Genomic DNA, 21994 nt, shown 5'->3' with positions numbered 1-21994 from the left:
CTCATGCCTGTAATTCCAACCCTTTGGGAGGCCGAGGTTGGCCAGGAATTCAAGACCAGCCTGGGCAACATGGCAAAACCATGTCTCTACAAAAAAAGTTTTTTAATTAGCCCTGAGCCTGGTGGCAGTCACTTGTGGTCCCAGCTGCTGTGGAGGCTGAGGTGGGAGGATCACTTGAGCCCAGGAGGTCAAGGCTGTAGTAGCTGAGATGGTGCCACTGCACTACAGCCTGGGCAACAGAGTGAGACCCTGTTTCAAAAAAAAAAGAAAAAAAAAGTCTCTTTCCTCCAAATTCCTTTTTATTTTTAATAATTTTGTTTTTTTTTTATTCAAGACAGGGTCTCGCTCTGTTGCCCAGGATGGAGTGTAGTGGTGCAATCACAGCTCACTGCAGCCGCAGCCTCTGGGGCTATAGCTATTCTCCCACCTCAACCTCCAGAGTAGTTGGGACTACAGGCACTAGGTACCATGCTGGAGTAATTTTTTTTTTTTTTTCGTAGAGGTGGGGTCTCGCTTTGTGGCCCCTTTTCAGAGAACTTTTGTTCACAATACTGAGCTACAATGATAGTGGTTCTGCTCCCTGACAAATAGCTGAATGCAGCTAGTCCCTGCAGCTTTGCCAGTCAGCTGAACTAGGATAGGATTAACATGCTCATGTGTAAACTGATGTGACCAACAAGGCCACATGCTCCAGCATGGAACTGAAGGATAATAGTTGCTTCTGCCTCATAAGACTGATGTGAGGATGAAATAAGATGTGTAACGTACTTTGCAGATACAGTGCTTGATAAAGTGCAGCTATTATTGTTGGAGGTAAGGCTGCCTACAGTCCGGACCAAGATTCTCTTCAGGCAATTATTATTATTATTGTTATTATTATTATTATTACTGAGACAGGGTCTCCCTCTGTTGCCCAGACTGGAGTGCAGTGGCACAATCTCAGCACACTGCAACCTCTGCTTCCCAGGCTCAAACATTCTTGTTCCTCAGCCTCCTGAGTAGCTGGAATTATAGGTTTGAACCACCACGCCTGGCTAATTTTTGTATTTTTAGTTTTGCGATGTTGGCCATGGCAAAACTAAACTCCTGACCTCAAGCTCAAGTGATATGCCCTCTTTGGCCTCCCAAAGTGCTGGGATTACAAGCATGAGCCACCATGCCCTGCCCAGACAATTATTTTGAATCTTCTTTAACACCAAGACAAATAGGGCATAAAGCATGACTTAAAATTTTTAACTTGGAAATATTTTAAAGTAGTTGTAACCCGCTAAGCTATTAAAGACAAACAAACAACAACACATGTATAGAAATTCCATAAGCACCCATATATTACCTGGCTTTGAGAAATGTAATTTACCTTTGTCCTTTCAGATAAGCCAGCTGCAGAATATATCATGAGGTACCTGCTTTATGGAATTACTCACACTATTCACCAACAAGAAGGTGGGAACATCTACTGAAAATGACAAATTTTTTTTTAGGAAAGCTGATATGTATACTTTCTTCCTAGCAGTAATTAGCTGAGCCATTTGTTTGCTAAGACCACTCTGAGCTTCTGATAATAATATCATTTGCATATAGGATAATTTTTATGTTTCTGTTCACTTTTATTTGATAATGTGGGCTGATTTCATATTTTAAGTCAAATGAGATTTCACCAAATTTCTATCTGATACATGCTGGGGACATGGAAGGAAGCTTTGATTGCAAAAGCCACATTTCCCTGTTGTTTTTTAAAGTTGGTCTACATGCGAATTCATGATCAACTAGAATTAAAACCATCTATTAAATTAAAACGCTTTCAAATATCAGTTGGCTTGTTTGGTTTTAATATTGCAACCCTCAGAATCAGCTTTGTTTTTGCCCCTTTGATGCTTGAAAGGTAGGGTTTCACATAATATATAGATCCATGAAGCTAGTTCCTTTGGAACCTAGAGCTGAGTCACTTTCCACATTGGGGAACAAAACAGTCCAAGCCTATTTAATGTTTTCCAATCTTTTTTTTTTTTTTTTTTTTTTTTGAGGCGGAGTCTCGCTCTGTCGCCCGGACTGGAGTGCAGTGGCCGGATCTCAGCTCACTGCAAGCTCCGCCTCCTGGGTTACACCATTCTCCTGCCTCAGCCTCCCGAGTAGCTGGGACTACAGGCGCCCGCCACCTCGCCCAGCTAGTTTTTGTATTTTTAGTAGAGACGGGGTTTCACCGTGTTAGCCAGGATGGTCTCAATCTCATGACCTCGTGATCCGCCCGTCTCGGCCTCCCAAAGTGCTGGGATTACAGGCTTGAGCCACCGCGCCCGGCCATGTTTTCCAATCTTAAATACCATTGCATTTATCTAAATACAGACTTGCATGTCTATATCTTTTTTTTTTTTATGACTTTTTGTTTTTCATGGGACTGTGCAAGTTTCTCCCTGATTCTATGTTTTCCACTGTTTCTGTGGAAGGATGTTAGCCTCATTCTTCACCATGTTCCCTGTCTCCCTTCCTACCCCTTTCTATCTTTAGTTGAATTCCGTGAGGGCTGAGACTGTATCTCTTTTATTAACTGCTATACCACAAACACTTAGCATAACACTTGACACAGATAATTTATCAAATAAGTATTTTTTGAGAGTTTGAGTAAAATGTTAAGACTGGATTTCCTTGGACTGATCCATGATCAGTAAAACACTCATGACCTTATCTGATATTTTCCTGTAGAATAAAGTCAGTCAATTCAGGGAGTCCCAGAACAGGAGCACATAGACACCAAACTTTGTGGGACAACAAATATAATGAAGAGCATGTTTGCTTCTTTCAAACAGTGAGTGAACAAGGAAAATCTTTCCCAATGTATAAATATTGACTTGAAGTCCTTACCTGCTTATTGATGTAGGAATAGCCAAGTATTGATTTTGTAAATATGAGTATTTCTTTTGTTACTTAATATTCATGAAGTTAACTGTTAATGTCAAAATAGACACACTGCTCATGCCTGTAATCCTAGCACTTTGGGAGGCCGAGACGGGCAGATCACGAGGTCAGGAGATCGAGACCATCCTGGCTAACACGGTGAAACCCCGTCTGTACTAAAAATACAAAAAATTAGCCAGGTGTGGTGGCGGGTGCCTGTAGTCCCAGCTACGTGGGAGGCTGAGGCAGGAGAATGGCGTGAACCCAGGAGGCAGAGCTTGCAGTGAGCCGAGATCGTGCCACTGCACTCCAGCTTGGGCCACAGAGGGAGACTCCGTCTTAATTAAAAAAAAAAAAAGAAAAAGAAAAAATATAGACACACTACCTGTGTTCACAATTAAGGAAATCCAAACAGAGAAAGACTTTTTATCTTTTTTGTTGTCGTTGTATAAATTTAGGGGGTAAAAGTGCAGTTTTCATATGTTGTATCTTACATTACCCTTCCTTGGCTTCTCAGATTTAGCCTGGATAGAGACAAAAGGCCAGGCTGAATAGCCTGTGTTTATGTAAATCTTGATTCATGTGCCCTCTGACTCCCCAAATGATTGAGTGGGTGGAAGTACGCACATGTATTGTGCCAGTGTGTGCATAAATGCTGTCACATGTAAGGCAAGAAGCAGGGTGACATAGAAAGAGCAAGTCACAAGTTGTCAGGACTCTAAATTGAAGTTTTGTTTGTATCAGTGCCCTAAAAACCCCGAGCCATGTGAAGTCAAGGCCCTTAACACCCACCTCTCCCACATACTGAGGGGAGAATTCAGATGCCCACTGCAGTCAGCCGGTCAGACTGCACACTCCTTGCCTCCACTCCAGTTTACCCTGGGAGACCTCTCTGCTATGGTTGAATCTGAGAGAGATCCTTGAGCGTAAAATCTAGTCTTGATCACCTTTCTACCCACACCGCCCCCAAACTTGAACTTCCTGGTTCAAGTTTGTACTTAGTAGTTTCTCAATGAATGTTCACAGAACGAATTAAGGAATGAACGAATGTTGCTCTGGACAAAGCTGCACCTTCCACATCCTGCATAACTACACTCAGTGCTGACCCTGAAGATAGGAAAAGCAATACAACTGGTGCTGTAAGAAAATGTTTCTTGTTTATACTGCTGCATCTTGATCTTTGGCTGATCTAAGCACAAAGAGAGCTCTTTCAGTTAGAAAAAAGGAGGTTTATAGTGTGTGGGAGAGCTAAGAACAATGGACTCAATTGATAGACTGGAGATGCTCTCAGCTTCTGAGAGCCTAGAAACTCCATCTATAGATTCATCCCAGAGGGCAGAGCCAAATAAGGGCAGATGGAAAACATAGCTTTCTTGGGAACTGGCTTTCAATTCCTCTGAGGCAAAAATACAATCACTCTGTAGCACCCTGAATCAATTCTCCAAAATATGGTGCTGTGTCCTTGTTTGCCAGTGTCTTAAATAAGTCCCTGTCATATTTTTATTCTTTATGTTTTAAAGTCATTCAACCAGACTTGCTTGCAGAATATTAATTGTGGTTAAGCAGAAATCAGAAAATTAAATTGAAACTGCTTTTGAACGGAGCTCCTTAACTGATGACTCATTTGTTATCCCTCCAGCTAAAGATTCCTTTCTCTCCAATCTTTTGTCAGCTGCAACTATGGGGCAATGAATCTGCAGCTGATTTTAAGTCAGCTTTCTTTAAGCTGGTCATCAGAGTGCTATCCAAGGTGCCAATTCTACCTAGGGTTGTGAATGGGCTTTAATGCTATGTCCCCGGTGAGCTAGTAGGCTGGCCATCCAGGGTGGTAGGTGTCACTAATTTATTTTAGTACTGCCCTGCCACAGCCTGTTTACATTCACATTGCCTTTTCCATACCTGCTCTGTCCTTTAAGTACTAAACCTTCCATCCAGTACTATTCAAATAAAACTAAATATTAGTCACCTATGAATTACTAAGGGATAATTACTGGAACATCCAAACAATTTAAAGAGAAGGTAACAATAACTTACATCTAAATGTACCGGGAACTGGGGCACCACTATGGTATTGACAAAGTAACCATGGTTGACTCTGAACACTCTAAAATCCAACTTCGAAGAGAAAAGAAACCTTTAAGTAGGCAATAAACTGGTTTCAACATCTGTGTTTTAACACAAGCTCAGACATGTACTTATAGAATTTTTTGGGCAAATTACTTTGCCTTTATTTCTTAGTGTCTTCAACTATAAAAATAGAAGTAATCTATTCATCTACTATTTATTTCAGAGAAATGTTATGAGAATGACTTGGATGACCTGAAAAATGAATGAGCTCCTTGAACAAGGTACGATTATTAAGTTTCTATTGTGAAGTCAAATAGAACAATTCACTCAAAGGACACGATGTTTGATTGAGAACATTCTTAATTTTATTTTCTTTAATTTTATAAAATACACTTTGTAAGATAAGTTTCTAAAAGTTTATCCTTTATGTGTGTTAAAATTGCAATTCTATATCAGAAATGAAGGAAACACTTTCAGTTGATTAACTCTCTGTGTGTGTATATATGTGTACGTATGCATGTGAGGTTTTCAGGGAAGGGTTGGTTATTTGTTATGTTATTAAATCAAAACAAAACGCAAGGTACGGATTACTTCACTGTCCTTTATCTTGATTGGTTTCTTACAAAACATTTTCCCTCTCCTCCCTCTATGCAGCCTGGAAGCGTATCTTGTATACTGGTTTGAAAACAAGTATCAAGTGTCTTTTTGTAAAGATCTTACATCTCCTTAAATATTTCTGAAACCACTTTGGGGGAAAAGAACAACACAACTCTTTACAACAAAAGAGCTGTAGTACAAATCTTTCCTTCAATTAAAACCAATCAGACTTTTTTTTTAACCCAAAGTTAACAAAAACAGGAAAAGACTGAAATCTGGGAGCTATTCAAGTTTCAAACTCTTTCTGCCTGTAATTTTTCCTGGAAGCTTACCAACTGAATAGCTGATGACTGGTGCATTCTGTTATGTGATCTATATCAGGAGAAAATAACCTTTATGTTAAACCTAACTCTTAACACACCAAGATAACATTGCTAAGTAAAATCATTTTCCATTAGCTAGAAAGAAAGATTAGATTACTCAAATTGAGATTCAAATTCACCAAATCTGTTTCTGCAAACGCAGAATACTTGTAGAAAATCCCAATAGATTCATTTAACTAGCCAATTTTTAGTACGATTTGTGATGCTTAATGTCCAATTTTCCTATTTCAAAAAAGAGTCATAATCAAATAATTATTCTCCAGACACTTCTGATGCAACCCCAAATAAGTAATAAACAAACTGGAATACACGAAATGTGCATCATTCTAAAACAAATCAAGATCTTCAAATCCCCTACGATGACTGAATGGATAATACCCCATGAAAAGAGCACCATTGTGAAGATATGACAGAGGCCAGAGTACACAACTAATTAAAGAAAAAAAGACATGCTATCCAAAGAGTTATCTATCCTGTGTCTACCAGAGGGCCATCTCAGGTTACACCGTTAGCCACCAGCAACTACTGCTCCTTAGGCCAGTCTGTTTTCATGTAAGCTAGTTTCCTTCTATTCTCAGCTCCTTGGAAACCACAGGGTTGTCATGGTAGCTGTTATCAAGGAGAAGGGAGTGAGAAGATGCTGACAACACCCTGTTTCTCTTCCCTAACGAGGTGTAAGGCCAGATGCCCCCTTCGTCTACACAGATTCTATGCTCCCTTATGCTGTAAGTAAGGTTGGCTGAGTTAGGGCTTCAGTAGTCCATCACCATCGGGGTCAGTGCTCTCTTTCTGTGGGTGAAAGATCCTTGCTTTGACCCCCTTCTCCCAGCTGCAATAGGCAGATTTGGGCAAACACTCTTATTGTTTTTCTGACATTCTTTTTTCTTCTGTCTTCAGTGGTAATAGGGAGACCAGAGTGAATTCTGTTTTGTACACCAAAGAGAATATATTTGGCCCCTATAGATGGCAAGGGGACCAAAGACATTCCTTCTCTGTACCTGAGCATCTTTCCTTCCACTTTGTTTCCATCAGTGGAAGTACTCTTTGAGAAGAAATTACTTTCTGATCCTCAGGAGATGCTTGAAAATTCAATTAGAGCCTCCATTCCTTTGTGACTTGCAGTTGGGGAGTCATCTTCTTAGGCATTTCCCATTTCTAGCAGGAACCAGCTGTGAAGCAAAATGACTAAAAGAGGTACATAAGAGGGGAGAGTCCAAAGAGAGACCTTAATCACTGCAAGACTCTCCTTTCTTGTTATACTCGTCAAGTAAGAAGAGGGCCAGCCGGTGGCAAAGGCAAAGAGTTAAGATGGGAGACGCAGCATTGTAGGCTGTGTGGTTAGAGCCTCGCTATTAGAGAAAGGGGGATTTCTATGGGGGATCAGAACTTGGTGCCTCGGCCCATGAGTTTAAGGACGGCAAAGTTGTAAGTGGCAGCAATCATGAAGGTGAGCTGTAGGGAACAGAAAAGAGAATGTGAATGAGAGTAGAAAAGAAAGAATGCCCTCCTCAGATCCCTTTGGGAATGAGGAAGAGTAGAAATAAAATCATAACTGAATAAGGGAAAAACTCCTGCTGTGCAAAAAACAGTACATCCCAGGCTTGGCTTTCTCCATATACACTTGACTGGAAGTCCGGTGTTTCCGAGGCATCCCGGGTCTCACGGCCCAGGCCCAGAGAATCAAATCATAAAGATTTATTCCACACTTCTGTTTGATCTAGCACTGAGTTTTCCTCAGGGAAGTGAACAATATTTGGGCTTTGCCACATCTGTATGTCCGAGTGACTTAGAGTCATAGGGTGCTTGCTGTAGACACACAGCCACATCAGGCAGTACCGCCCTCCCCTGGTTAATGAATCAATTTATTTTACAAGATGAGAAATTACTTGACTCTGTATAGAAACCTTAGCAGTAGGGGCCAGGAGTTCTGTGAACTCATCTTGTCTGATCACTGCTTATAAAACGACTTCAGATAAATCACTTCACCCTTCAGTGCCTTACATTTTTAATCTGCACAATGAGCACACTACATTCACAGGGCACTGTAACACTATCAGCAAGACCTGGGACATAGCATTGTATTATAGTCAAAACAATTCTAATAATGTTAGGAGGTCCTCCCAGTAGTTCCACATGAGTAACTAAATCCATTGGAGAGTATCTAAGGTGGATTCATATTGATAGTATATAGAATTCCAGGCTATAGCAAGTCATGTTTCATGATGTTTCAGTGTTTTGTCATTGATCTGATCAAAATGTATTGAGAATTAACCGTAATTTATGACTGCAAAGTACTTGGCAACAAACATTACATGTTCTATAAATACTAAATATTATCATTGTGTCTATGAATCTCTTACCCCCTCTTTCCTCATACCACTTTTCTTGTTCCTATCTAATCTGTGATGTTTTTCTGCCTTGCCAGTGCAAGTAGAAGTACGGAGCCTCTACCCTTTGCTATTTTCCCAGAAGCTTCCCTCCAGCATTTCAAGGATGGAAACAGTCTACCTTCTTGCCTTTCAAAATAGCTGTACCCATACTATCTCAGTCCTATTTACTTGCCAAGATCATTCAAAGTCAACTCACCAGAGAAATCAGTGTAGCTGCAGCCCCCACAAATGCAGCAATAAACAGGTGGAAGGTCATTTGGAACTGCAGGAAAATGAAAGAGGAAGAACTGTTTCTTGCAACAGCAATAATATGCCTCAGTGTAAATCATGAATACAGCTTTCTGAATGTGTTGATATCTTCTTGTGTGCTAATTCTACATCTTTAACTAAGTTTTCACTTCCCTAAATGTGGGCCTCCCAGTCTTCAGTGTACACCATAGCACCTTGCCCATAACACCCAGAACACAGAATACTCATGAAATAGCATAGTACTCCAAAATAATGAACTGGTTCCCTACAGTTGTGCCCAGGGGTCCAAAATTTAAAGTCAATATTTTGCTTGCAAAGAAATAATTTACTGCCTTTCTCCCAGGATTCACTTTTATTCCCCTTGCCTCATTTATATATAATATCTGTTCTCAATACAGTGCTTTCCTTTTCAAATGTACTTATTTTACCTCTCATTTGAGATAAAGAAGTCCCAAACTGAAAATGTTTTTATAAAACCTATGAATGCCTGTGTGCACAGCCCATTTTCTTGATACGGTTTTTAACTAAAGGAATGAAAATTTTCATGTGGGGAATTTTGCCATTAGGCTCTATCTTTACCTAAAGCTACAAACTTCTCTTTTAAGAGGGGAAGGGTTGGAAAGGAAGTCTTTCTATGCAGCTCTAGGGAAAACAGGTGTTTTACCTTCTATGCTCATTGGCTCAGGCATACTTAGCCAATATGTTGTAGAAGGCAATCAGCTAATTCAAAATCCAGCAAAGAGAAACTTTTAGTCCTTAAAATTGAAGACCATGGGTGTAATTTGTATGGTATTAGCTACTCCCTTGTAAAATAACCCAAATAACCCACTCACCTCAGCTGTTTTGCAGATGGACAGAAGGTTGGAGCCACAAACCTTGCCAGGGAAAGCATTCCATGGGAGAACACCTAAGTAAGACACAAACATCAACCAGGTAAGCTTTATGGAGTTATGGGGCCACATGGAGACTTTCCCCCAGAGCCCTTCTTCCATCTCTAATTATCCTGGCTGTAAATTTGGATTCTACCAACAATCAGGATCCTCTTTTCTACAGGTTTACAAAAAAGAGAAGGTGGTATTGAACAGTGGTGAAACCTTATGTTTGTTATTGAAATGTGCTGCTTTGGGTTTGGGAACAGCAGTCAACTAGAGTAGGTCTATGTGAACAGCCAAGAAAACTCCCACCACTTCCAAGTTCCCTTCCCAGGGAAGAAACCTCTCTGGTTTCAGTAGGAAGGATTAATAAACTAAGACCCAATCATTCATCATCTTATATTTTTCTCATAATCACCACCCTCTTTACACTAAGAAAATAACCAAATACATAGTGCTTCCATAGTGGGTAGGAGAGCCAAAGCACCCACGCCCTTACTCACCATACATTCTGGCATCAGCACAGAGACTGCCTATACTGGCAGAGGTCTTGCTGGGGAAGGCAATAGACTGGCAGGTGGTCCAGGTGTTGAAGTAAATGTACACAGGCACAGCAGAGCAGGCAAACACCAGGAGCCACACAACGGTCAGGGCATAGGTGATGCCCACAAACTAAAATGATTGACATGGGGTGGTTAGAAATCAGAATCAGCCTGCAGATGTAGAAACACAAACTGGGAGATCCTGGAGTGGCGTGTGCCAGACATTAAAACCAGGTTCCAGGGCTCTCCCTCAAATGAAATTAGTGAGCAGGGCACCTTTGCCAAGGGTCATTGGCAGTATCTACTAGAGAACTGGCCCCAGCATGACGGAGGGTGGGGGGAACAGGTAGGGGAGGAGTGAGGAGGATCCCTGGGTTAGAGAGGCTTCAGAGGATGTTTTTGGGCAGATAAGGTGTAAAGAAATCAAAACAGATCTTGAAAGAAAGTCGTGCCGTTTTGTGCCTTAGGCTGAGCTTAGAAAATGTTCCTTGCCACAGGAACATTTTTGTTCCCTAGTCATTGAACAAAGCCAATAGGAGATTAAAATTTCAGATACAAAACCTTTCTAAGCTAACTGCTGGCCACAAAAAGACATTGCTAGAACCCACACATGTTCAGCCCCCAAAGGATCTTTAACTCCAGAGACTGAAAACAAATGTGCCCCTCACTCAAAGCATGGATAACCCTCAGGCAATGATAAAACATTCAACATGCAAACCTACTCCAATGCTCTCTGGGACCTCCAACAGCGCAGGATCCCAGAATATTGTAAATTTCACCTTGGAGTCAATTATTTAATTTTTATTATCGATCCTCCCTCTCAGATCAGGTGCCCAAGTCTCAATCACATTTTAGATTCTTGTCCAGTTAGATCTTCTCTTGTGGTCCCTGCTAGGAAGGGAGTAAAGGGATACCAACAGATGGCTTAGAAATGGTCTGATTGTACAAAGCATCCCACAAAACTCATGCTTTCCGTTTTGAGAAGAAATTTGCTTAGGGAACCTTTGAAAGGTGAGGCTAAGCCAGCTGGGCACCACGTTCTTCCTGACCTTCTCGTTCGGCTGCAGCCATCGCTTCCTCACTCAAATGCCAGGCCCCTAGAGAGGACCCAGCCTTGGGTGGGGACGAGGCCACAGACTCGTGCCCAATTTCCCCCACCCCTTGTTATTGCCACAAAATCCTGAGGATGATCACCTTGTCGGGATGTCCTAGCCATTTTCCCAAACAATGACACACCGCTCCAAAGAATGAGCTTGATGTTGGCCTCTGGAACCCCTCCCCTTCTGGCCCCCTGTTACCGTTGCGCTCAGGCCCTTGCCGCAGATGGTGGTCTTGTAGTCGCCAAAGATCTGCCTGACTGCGCCGGTGGTGTAGAAGCCCTCAGCCAGCAGGAGGGCCCCATAAAGGAAGAAGAAAGAGGCAGTTCCATAGATGACATACTGGAAGGCATGGATCCTGCATTAACAGGTAGACAAACGAGACCAGGGAATATTATTAATTGAAGACCTGGTTCCTTTCCCCACATAAGTGAGGTATACACCAGAGCGAGCACCTTAACAAGGCTAGGGATTCTCTAGAGGAATCACCAGGTTCCTCCTGCATGCTTTCACCTTATCTTTGTTGAAATAAGTGAAGACAGGGTGTACGTGACCAGAAACATATGCTCCTCCCGCCACACCTTGCTTACCCTGGGACCTGGAGAACCAGGGACCTACTCTCCCTGCCCGACCCTTCAGGCATGCTACCTCACAGGAGTGGGGAGCTAGACAAGAAGAAAGGTGGATGAAGGAACAGGGGCCTAACTTGTTCTAGGAATAGTGGAGGCTTAGTGCTTCCCTTGGCTTCTCCATACCTACTACGCTGGAGGCTCCAACTTGGGCAATATTAACCACATCTAGCAGAAGTCAGAACACGTGTAAGAAAACAAGGGGCAGGGGTGAGAGGGGCTGACAGGCAGGCAGGCAGACCTCTCCTTTCTGAATTGGCTTCGAATGTGGAGCAGGAGAGATCTGCACAGAGGGAAGACTCAGGAATCCGCTCTGGCTCCACCGCAGTCCCCTGCTAGTTACTAAGATACTGAAGAGTTCTCTATCTCCAGGATGGAAAGAGGGGAAAAAAAGATGGGTCTGTGTGGGAGGGCAGGTACTTACACATTGATGAGATATTCATAGTCCTGGTAGTTTTTGGAGAAATAGGTCTCAATTAGCTTTTCTGTGCCAGTGAGGGCTTCATGTCCACAGCCACAGAATAGTGCCACCCCAAAGAAACACAATCCAGTGGCCACCAGGGAAGCAAAGGGGGCCCCTACCAGACATCTTGCACAGCACTCTAACAAGCCTGGGGAAGAAGAAGGGGAAACAGTCAGGCATATCCAGTAGTAGCTCATGCCACTCAACCTCTCTGCCAGGCCAGCCAGGCCCAGTGCTCAGAGGCTCAGAGATAGTGGGCACCCCAGAGTCAAAAAGCAGGAGCGGCTAGAGATTTTGGCTTTCAGCATGTGAGATTGACCCAGAATCCTTACTTTGTTTCATCCTTGAAAATAAATCTTTGGCCGGGAGCTGTGGCTCATGCCTATAATCCCAGCACTTTGGGAGGCTGAGGCAGGTGGATCACATGAGGTCAGGAGTTCGAGACCAGCCTGGCCAACATGGCAAAACCCCATCTCTACTAAAAATACAAAAATTAGCTGGGCATGGGCACATGCCTGTAATCCAAGCTACTCAGGATTCTGAGACAGGAGAATCTGTTAAACCCAGGAGGTGGAGGTTGCCGTGAGCCAAGATTGCGCCATTGCACTCCACCCTGGGCAACAAGAGTGAGACTCTGTCTCAAGGAAAAAAAAAAGAAAGAAAGAAAATAAATCCTTACCTTTTATTGTCACAATTTTAAAAATATTTAATAAATAATAATAATTCAGCAATTCAAATAGCAAGCCAGAGAGATTATGAAATCAGTCCCTTCTTTCTTATTGTTCTGGTCTGTTTGTTTGCTTACTTATTTTAGTCATTCAACTATTTATGGAATACTCACTATATGCCCAGCACTATGCTGGGTGTTATATGGGATAAGAAGAGAGAAAAGACACAGACTCTGGCATATGGAAGTCTTCAATTTCCTGAGGAAGAATTAGCTAGGTAGACCTAATATTTTCAACTAACAATTCAGGCAGCCAAGTAAGTGGTAAGAGAGGGTAAATGCATTTGGAGTTCCAGGAAGGGATGAGTGCAGGCCAGAGATGCTGGTATTGTCAGACAGGATTTTAGCATGAAGAGCATTCCAGGTGGAGAAAACTTTGGAAATTGCATGCTCCTGGATATTTTTGAGCATCGTGTGTATTTGTTGCAAGGAATGCTTGATTCTTCTTAGTTTACATATGGGAGGAGTAGTCCAAACAGGAGGGAGCTAGCGCAGGACAAGAAATGAAAATAGGAAGATTGATATTACTTGCAATAATAAAAATGCAGGCTTAATGATTTTAGACACTTTGCATGGTGGTGTTGTCCTCCTATAATGCAGCTTGGCTAATGTCCCCATGCTCAGTTATAGACTGAGATTCTGTCAAAACAGCTACAAACAGACTTTATACAAAGTCAGTAAAGCATGAAACATCTTTCTGGCACTAGAAGAACACACCAGTGCCTGGGAACACATGTGTCTTAAAGTGCTAAGAGTCCCTGAGATCCCCAGACCTGGTATCCCAGGCCCTACGCCAGTGTTGCTGAGAAACAGGAAAGGCACACAAGAAGTCACAGGCTCTGAAAGCAGCTGTGTTCCAAGTACTAGTCCCATGCTCTAAGATGTCATATGGAGTGAACCTTAGCAAATGCCAAGTAGATGACTGACTAGATGAGGAAAACAATGGCTTCCTCTGGCCTCTTCGCCAGATCCCTAAAATGTAGAAGAAATGAGAATGTTAAGCTCTTCAGAAAAAATTTCTTAATTCATATGTATGTATATATATAAATATATGTGTATATATATACACACCCACTGATGTTATATTTCTATAAACACAGTATACACATGCACACACACAAATACTCAGCAAATGTACTGGGAAGCTGCTATTTTTGAATAAGCAGGTTGTGACAGCTTGTACAATAAAAATAAATTGTATTAATTACTTAGGCTTGGATTTTTGTATTCAAGCATTTTTCTAAGCCACACTCACTTTTCTATGGGGTACCAGGGAAAGGGTACTCCTTTGCCTGATTCTGTTAACATTAGTTACAGTTTGTTTTTAGCCCAGAGAGCTTGAACACCTGGTGATTTGCATGGCTGAATTGCATCAATGTGAACAGATTTGGAAAGACCAAATTATCTCTGTCATGGGAAAATTGAGGTAGAGGCATTTGCCTCTGTTCTCAGAGACACAAAAGGAGTGAGTCCTATTACCCACCATCTCCTGAAATGACAGCCCTTTCCTGGCCTTCAAAGAGGTTCTTCTTCAAAGATACTTGTGTGTCACACCAAAGATGAGGCTCAGAAGCCCAAGCCAAACAAAGTAAGCAGCTAACATTTGAAACGGAACTTCCTTTTCCAAGAATTAAAGCATTGCTGCCAGGAAACTTGGCCTCTATGAGAAGCAATCTGTAGCTGTGCTGCTGTGAGTGGAGGCTGAGTTTACTCAGCATGAACTTTGCAAACGTGCTTGGGAAGAGTGTCTTTTCAGAACTGGCCCATGGATGTGCCTGTGTGTGTGCACATGCACGTGCATGCATGTGTACAAATCTGCACATACACACGTGTACCATAGAGAAAAACGCAACAACTGAAATCGATTGTTGTTCTCAGAAAACATTCCAGAAATTGATCTTCCTTTTTCTCAACAGGTTAAGATACTAAATTCAGCCTATAAGTCAAGAAAAGGAGCTTGGAAGTAAACAGTACTGCCATTTTCCTTCTCTGCCTGTCCAACTCCTCCCCACCCCCAAACTCTTAGACTCTTCTAGTAAAGAAAGTCTCTGAAGCCTGGGAATAGGGGAAGAGGAAGGTCAGTGACCCCACTGTTCCCTTTCTCCCCAGCACAGGGTCAGGGCTTGGACAGAGCCCTCCATAGCTCCCCCGGACAAAGAAGCCTTGTTCTTTCCTGAGATCCCAGGAGCCTGATTGGTATTCCACAGGGGCCTGCAGGCCGGGGGGTGGGGAGGGGGTCAGACCCAGGGAACAATGGCAGGACTGTTTGTTTAGCCGAGGGTAAGAAGAGCCATCCACCCTAGCAAGTGACCATCTTGGGCCTATTCACTCACCCCAGCATTTTCATCCGGGAAGGGCTAAGTTGTTGTGCAGGTATGGTCAGGGATGGAGGAACTTGAACTCTTGCTAGCCAAAAGAGAACTCCACTTTAAGTTTTAGCTGATGCCACCTCCAGGGTTGCAAAGATGAGGTTGCAAAGAGTTACATCCTCTTGAGTGTATCTGATCCCTCAATCGTCATCCAAATGACCTGAGAGTGTCATGGATTGTGTTCTTACTGGATGATAATGGCTAAGCCTTAGGAGCAATTCTGAGTCACCAGATCATAGCCTTTCTTTTTACATCCATTTTTCCTCTATTTTCTTAGAGCTTTAAAAACTTAGCATTCCCTTTTTCTGCTCCACTACAGCTCAAAGCAAGGGACAAGAAGGAAGTAGGCTTTAATGAGTTTCTAATGTAGTCTGAAATAAATGACTTTAGATAATCTATCACTATTAAGCTATAAACAATTCAGTAATATCAGCATAAGCATCAGATGTTCATCTCTTCACAACCTAGATAAGTGCTTTGGGGGCATTTAAGTTCAGCAGAAGTGAAGAATCTCAGTCAGTCTGTCCAAGCAAGAATCAGATTTTAGATTCTAACTGAGAAAAACTCAGAGCCTGCAAGAAATTATTTTTTCATCAAAGTAGTTAACAATCAAAGCATTCTGAGAAAAGATCCATTGGGCTCCCTTTGATTTTTCACAGTCCAAGAAATGTCCTTGGTATGTGTGAACAATAGCCTAAAGCCAAAGGCTCTCCATTTCAGAACCCCTCCTGGTTGAAAGGGTGTGAGTTTGATTCAAGAAGGCTGGAAGGGATTCTAGAGGAGAAATTCCTTGGCTCTCTCAAGAGACATTCTCACATTTCCAGTCTAAGTACAGACTGCGAGATGGGAGAGTTGGCATAAAAGAACCATATAGTAATAACATTTCTCAATGCAACTCAATTGGATTAAACGGCCTAACTTTGATGAGAGGTCATAGAGAAAAATAATGACCCCCTCCAGTGTTTTCCTTTCATTTCTGTTTATGTGAATTCAGTACAAGAATTAAGCACACTAGCAGTGACATAGACGCTAGGAGAAACAGAAGGGAATTAAAAGGCCAGTCCCTTTCTTTAGAAAACTTGAAATCCTGTTGGGGCGAGCAAACTGTGAATCTGTGAATCAAAATCCAAAGCCACCTATAAGCAAGTGTTAAAATGGATATAACGAAGTCGTGTGGGCAAAATGTAAGCAAAGGGAACAGATCATATCATGGTCGGCTACATTTGTATACAAACTCCCAAAACAAGTCTAATCAATCTGTGATAGTTGACACTCCAACTTTAAGCCCTTCTCATCAGTGCTCTTCACAGGGGTCTGACAGATCAACAGAACCAATGTGACTTACACAGATCCAGGTTCATCAAGGGACTGTGTTGACCCTGATGCTGTCTCTTTAAGCAGACGCCAAGAGCTCCCAACCCTCCCTCCCTCCTTTCCCATGCCCTGGGCCCGCCTCAAGGACCAGCTCCATGATGGAATTCAATGTGAATCTGGGAACTCATCAAAGGAAGGAGAGGAAGGGCTTTCATAGAAAGGAATGGTAGAAAGAGACCAATTGTACCCTGTACAATTCCCAGCCTGTCCCTTGAATCCAGCTGACAAAGGGAGAGATAGAAGAACCATATACAATAGAGCTAAACAACAGGCAGGCTCATTGAGTGAGAAACTGGCCCCATCTCCCTAGGTCTCGAATCTGCACTACAGTCTTACCCTCCTCCCAGAACCCACCCCTTAACCTCACCCCATGAACAGAGGCCTCCTTGATCAGGGCCTACAGCAGTTGACAAGGCTGAAATGCTAGAGCAGCCGTGACTGGTACTAGGGATGGATGGGGATCAGTGGGTGGGTTCTAGGAGTAAAACAACAATTATCAAGAGGTGCCAGAGACAAACAAAGACTTTTGCTTCTGGCCTTGTCCTGGTCAGACAATGCCCTGCCTATAATCTTGTCTTTCCTACATATCCCTTGTGATATCAGCACTTATATACCACATTCAAGTGCTGGAAAACTGTCCCGAAACCTCTGGGGCCTAGGAATCCAAGCCTGATGGATAGTCAAATCATGTGGACAAGGTTAGCTAAAAAGGAATCTCAGCCTCCTCTTTGGACACAGTTTTAGTACTACCAAGGCAACAGCATCTGGATCATCTTCTTTCCTATACTCCCCACTCCTCTTCAGATACACACACACACACACACACACACCACAGAATGATGTACACATTCCAATTTATATGCAAGCATTGGGAAGCTGAGGTAGGACTTTGATTGTTAAAACTTATCCTTGGCACATTGTCTCCACCTTGCCCACAAATGGGAAGATGAAAGGGAAGTAACTGATAGTAGAGACAATAGTAGCCATACCTTGTTCCTCAGGTCAGTCTCCCACCATTTCCTCCTCTCTCCTTAGTTGCAGTGTGAAGCTGATTTGGGGAACCTTATTATCTTCCTTGGGACTCTCTTCTAGAGCCCTGCCTGGCAGACAGCTCAGAGGCCAGTGCAGAGCTGGGAGATAGCCCTCAGGGCCATTTTGCAGTAGCCAAGAGGTATTAATCAATCAGTACTTGCTGAGCTTTTGATGTAAGTTTGGCACTGAGTAGGCTCTGAAAGCAAAAAAGGAAGGAAAGGCTGCTCCATTCACCTACCATGGCTGCTGTTACCCTTCCTGATCATGTGACTGTCCTCACTTGGTCTTCTTTAGACCTGAAGTGCTGTGGGCAGGGAAGGCATTTCTACTATTGCTTTTCTACTGTTGCTTTTTTTCAGGACAAAGACCTGTACCCAGGGGATGGCTTTCAAAACTTCAGGATGAGAGACAAAAGCAACAGAGGAAAGTGATGTTACTGGCTGGAGTTCTACCTTAATGGGTTTGGAGACTGTATTTCCCCTCCCACCCATCTCCCAGGGTTGAGGTTGTTATTACTCAGATCGCTCTGAGAGCAGTTCTAGTTGTCAGCCTGTTAAGTAAACTTGTAGCTTTCCTAGCTCAGAGCTAAGCCTAAGGCCCCGGAAAGCAGGGTAGACACCTTTCAATCTGCCTGGCTCTCCAAGAACTCCTCTGGCTCTGCACAGCCAAAGGGAGAAGTGAGTGAGATGGGGAAGGCTGCACTTGATTATTTTAGTCAGTGTCTCCAGGAAGACTAGGTGAACATGCCGGTTGGGATCTGGTTTATTTTTGGCTCCTGGCATTCTTGGGGCATTCTTGCCATTTTGGTGGGATTCAGTTAGTCTTCGAGCATTTTATAAAACTGGACCCCCACTCTGCTGCCACACTTTTTGCCTGGGCTACACCCACTTACTCCAAGCCAGCCAAAACTACACTGCTAGGCAAACAGCCACTTTTGGATGGAGGCATCACAGTCTGGTTACCAGGGTAACAGCCACTGTTCTCAGACGACAACAGGCTTGCAGACAATGTTTTGCTGTTCAATAATGGCATTGTGTTTCTGAGCAGAGAATAATCAGCTACTGCTCTTTGGCTTCTTTCTGGTTCCATCGTTATCCCAAAGACTCACTTGAAACATTCCCCTTCCAAATCAAGGCAAAAATTCATGAGTTATCATTTTCCCCATAAACTTTTTGTGCAGACACTACTGAATTAGTGTTCCTCCTTGCTTCCAATCCTAAGGGATTCTATATGGTTGAAGTAGTAAGTTCCCTGTTCCTGGAGGTTATTAAGCAGAGGCTGTATGAACATTTAACTGGTTGTTGTAAAAATGAATCCCGCATTGAAGGTTGGCTCAGACAACTTCTAAAGTTCCTTCCAATCCTAGATTCCATGATATAATGTGTTTACTGCAATTGTTGAACAGCAGTGCACTCCACATCAGAAGTAGTGGCAGTCCGGTACCTTGTTAGAGATGATCTATAATTCAAAGTACTTTAGATACTCTGTTATTGAATAAATGAAAACTCAGTGGCTGCTCCATCATATGTACCTGGCCCAAGTATCATCCACCCTTAGGACTAGGGACCCAATGTGCATCCTCAATGGTGCCCTCATCTGCGGCAATCTTCCTCTGGAGGAAACTATCCAGCCTCCATAAAAGGCAACTGTCCCTGTGGTCACCTTATTTGTTCCTGTCTTTCCTCAGGGATTTCATCCCCTGAGGAAGTAATATTCAACATCCTTCTTTACTCCCTCTCTGTTTTTAATGCACAACTTATCCAATCAGCTGGGCTGACATTAGATAGGATTCCTGATGTTACCCAGGGCAGGAATTGAGTTCCTCCAACATTCACCTCTCATTTGGCCACACTTAATTGGTCATATGATTCTGACCCAAGCACGCAAAGAAAACCCAACCACCCTGGAAAGAGGAAGAGTCAGCCTGTATACACATTATTGTCTAATAGTAGTTATTATCATGATTTACAGTTGTTACAGATCTTGCCCATTTTCAAAGGACTTCCACATTATTGTTACTTGATTCTCACAACCCTGAAAGTAGACAAAGTAGTTATTGCTATCCCTATTTTCCAGATGAGGAAGTGGTGATTCAGTGACATGACCAAGGTCACATAGTTCATAAGTAGCAGATCTGGGATTTGAATCTGATTTTTCTGACTCCCTGTCCGGTGCTCTCCCTCCTGTTTCACTTGAACACATGCTTCCAAGTGTTCTTTCTGTGTTTCATGATGAAACAACCTAAAGGCTGAACCAGCTCAATATAATTGCAAATTGATCTCTGTGGATGTTGTCTACTGGGTGCTACATTTGATAGGGAATACATGGGACAACTGAGTCTCATTTCATTTAGTATGTGTTTAAGCTGCTATCTTTGTTTTGCCAAATGTGAGCAATGTCTACAGGGCTCTGTGGAGTCCAACAGGGACAAAGACCCTTGTGCTCTGCACACATTACTTTGAGTAGAAACCACCACCAGAGCCTCATAGCTTCTGTCTCTGTTCATGGAACCTAGAAAAGCCTTCAATACTCAGTCAAATTAGCAAGAACTCTAATGTCCCAGCAGCCTCCTTGTCACAGCAGAGAGCTCTCAGGAAAACTATGTCTGTGATATCTGCTAGAAATGGTCACCCCTATATGTGCACACACACGCACATATGCATGCGCACACGCGCGCACACACACACACACACATACACTCCTACCCATATCTGTTTCCCATGGTCAAGCCATTGAGGACTTTACTTTCATTTCCTGAGCCTGAGAATGGCCTCCTCAGCCATAGCCAAGCCTGAGTCCAGCTTGCCCAATCCCCAGCTTCCTATCGATGCCAAACATGGTTCAACGTTTGCATCAAGCAAGCAGTTATTTTGTACATCTGAGGGCTAGACAGTGTTCAGTGGTCTCCAGCAGAACCAGGAGGGCAAGTTGACCCAACCGTTACCAGGGCCTTGGAACCAACGGAAAAGAGAAGATAGAGGAAAGTGAGGGGGTAGGAGGACACATGACCACATCCATCCTGCTGGGCACTCTCTCCAGAGATCTGTGGGACTCTCCACGTGCTGCTGGAATTCTTTGGTAATAAAGCATCATGCTCAGTACAGCGGAGAAGGAGTTAATCTAACTGAATGTTAAGGAATTTAAAAAGAAAACAAGTGCCAAAACACGACTCATTTAAACCATTGGAACCCCCGAACCCTAAAGTTGGAAATTCTCTTGTGAATTCCTGTGTCCGCTTGAATCTTCAAAGCTAAGGTTTTTGAAACTTACCCATGTCTTTGGGACTCTGACTCCAATTGTAGCCGGCTGGCTAGTCTGCTTTGTGGCTGACTTTGTTCAGCTGGAAGAAGGATCCTGGTCTCTCCAGCCTCCTTCTTCGGTCTTTTACTTTTTCTCTCTGAGTATCTTTGTCCTCTCCTCCTGCAATGAAAAGGGCTTTCTGATTGACAGCCAACCCCCTTAAAGGGACAGGCCTGCTTTCCTCCTCCTCTCCTCCTCCCCTTCTCCTCCCCTTTTCCCCACCTCCTCAGGGATACTCCCTTCTCTGAGGGCTCCATCTTCTCTTTCTGCCTTTCACTGCCAATTGTTTCATTTTCTTTGTTTTTCTTTTTTTCCCTAAGGCTTGCCTGGAATTTCACTTTGCTACAGAGACATCTGGAAATGTGGATTGAGGGTAGAAATAAAATGAAGATGTGCTGGAAACTTCCAACTGATCCTTGGTTCTAATTGGTGTGGGATATGCAGCACAAGCATGAGAAGCCATGAAGTGAGAGCCCCAACAGGGGCTTAGAGTCAAAAACTTAGATGTTAGCTCCCAAAGTCCTTCAAAATCTGCCCCAGCTCCCCACATCACTCCTAGCTGCCCTTGGCCCTCTCCACTTTTCCCCTCCCGATTCCTTGGAAAATAAGCATTCCTCACCCCCCCCCACCCGCCCCGCCCAGCTCTACGAACACAGTAGAGAAGAAAAAAATGTCTTTTAAGAAAATTTCCTCCAATCCTTCTCAGTTTCAACTGCATGAAGACAAAATGCAGGCTGTCAATTCGATGAACAGATTATGATTAGGCTGGGGGAGGCTAGGATTGTAATAACTTCATAGCTATGATAATAAAGACTCAGAAGTGGGCAAGACCTATGCAAGTTCACGGACTAGGTTAAAGAAAAGGCCAGTGTTGAAGATGTGGGTGATTTCCAAGGAGGATAATTGACTTTGAGACAAGTCAAGAACACGATCTGGGAATCAGGTAGTCAGTATTCCATCCTGAAAATGAAATGTCTTCATCAGAGAGCTTAAGCCAGGCAGGCGAGAGGC

At 43.0% G+C, this 21994-nt stretch overlaps 1 protein-coding gene across 1 annotated transcript; it reads right to left on the bottom strand.

Moving 5' to 3' along the window:
* Window positions 1-5301: 5301 nt before the first annotated feature.
* On the bottom strand, window positions 5302-21148 carry PLP1 (proteolipid protein 1). The gene is made up of 7 exons (XM_033201643.1): window positions 20954-21148; window positions 12143-12329; window positions 11291-11447; window positions 9954-10122; window positions 9412-9485; window positions 8526-8591; window positions 5302-7391 (listed from the first exon to the last, which is right to left on the bottom strand). Exons 1-7 carry the CDS (start codon window positions 20955-20957, stop codon window positions 7320-7322), a joined length of 729 nt encoding a protein of 242 aa, XP_033057534.1. The 5' UTR covers window positions 20958-21148; the 3' UTR covers window positions 5302-7319.
* Between the last annotated feature and the right edge of the window lie 846 nt (window positions 21149-21994).

Source organism: Trachypithecus francoisi, unplaced genomic scaffold (genome assembly GCF_009764315.1).
Source record: "Trachypithecus francoisi isolate TF-2019V2 unplaced genomic scaffold, Tfra_2.0 Lachesis_group6, whole genome shotgun sequence".
NCBI lineage: Eukaryota > Metazoa > Chordata > Mammalia > Primates > Cercopithecidae > Trachypithecus > Trachypithecus francoisi.
Note: the sequence above shows the minus strand (reverse complement) of the source record. Positions and strands in the feature narration are given on the sequence as shown.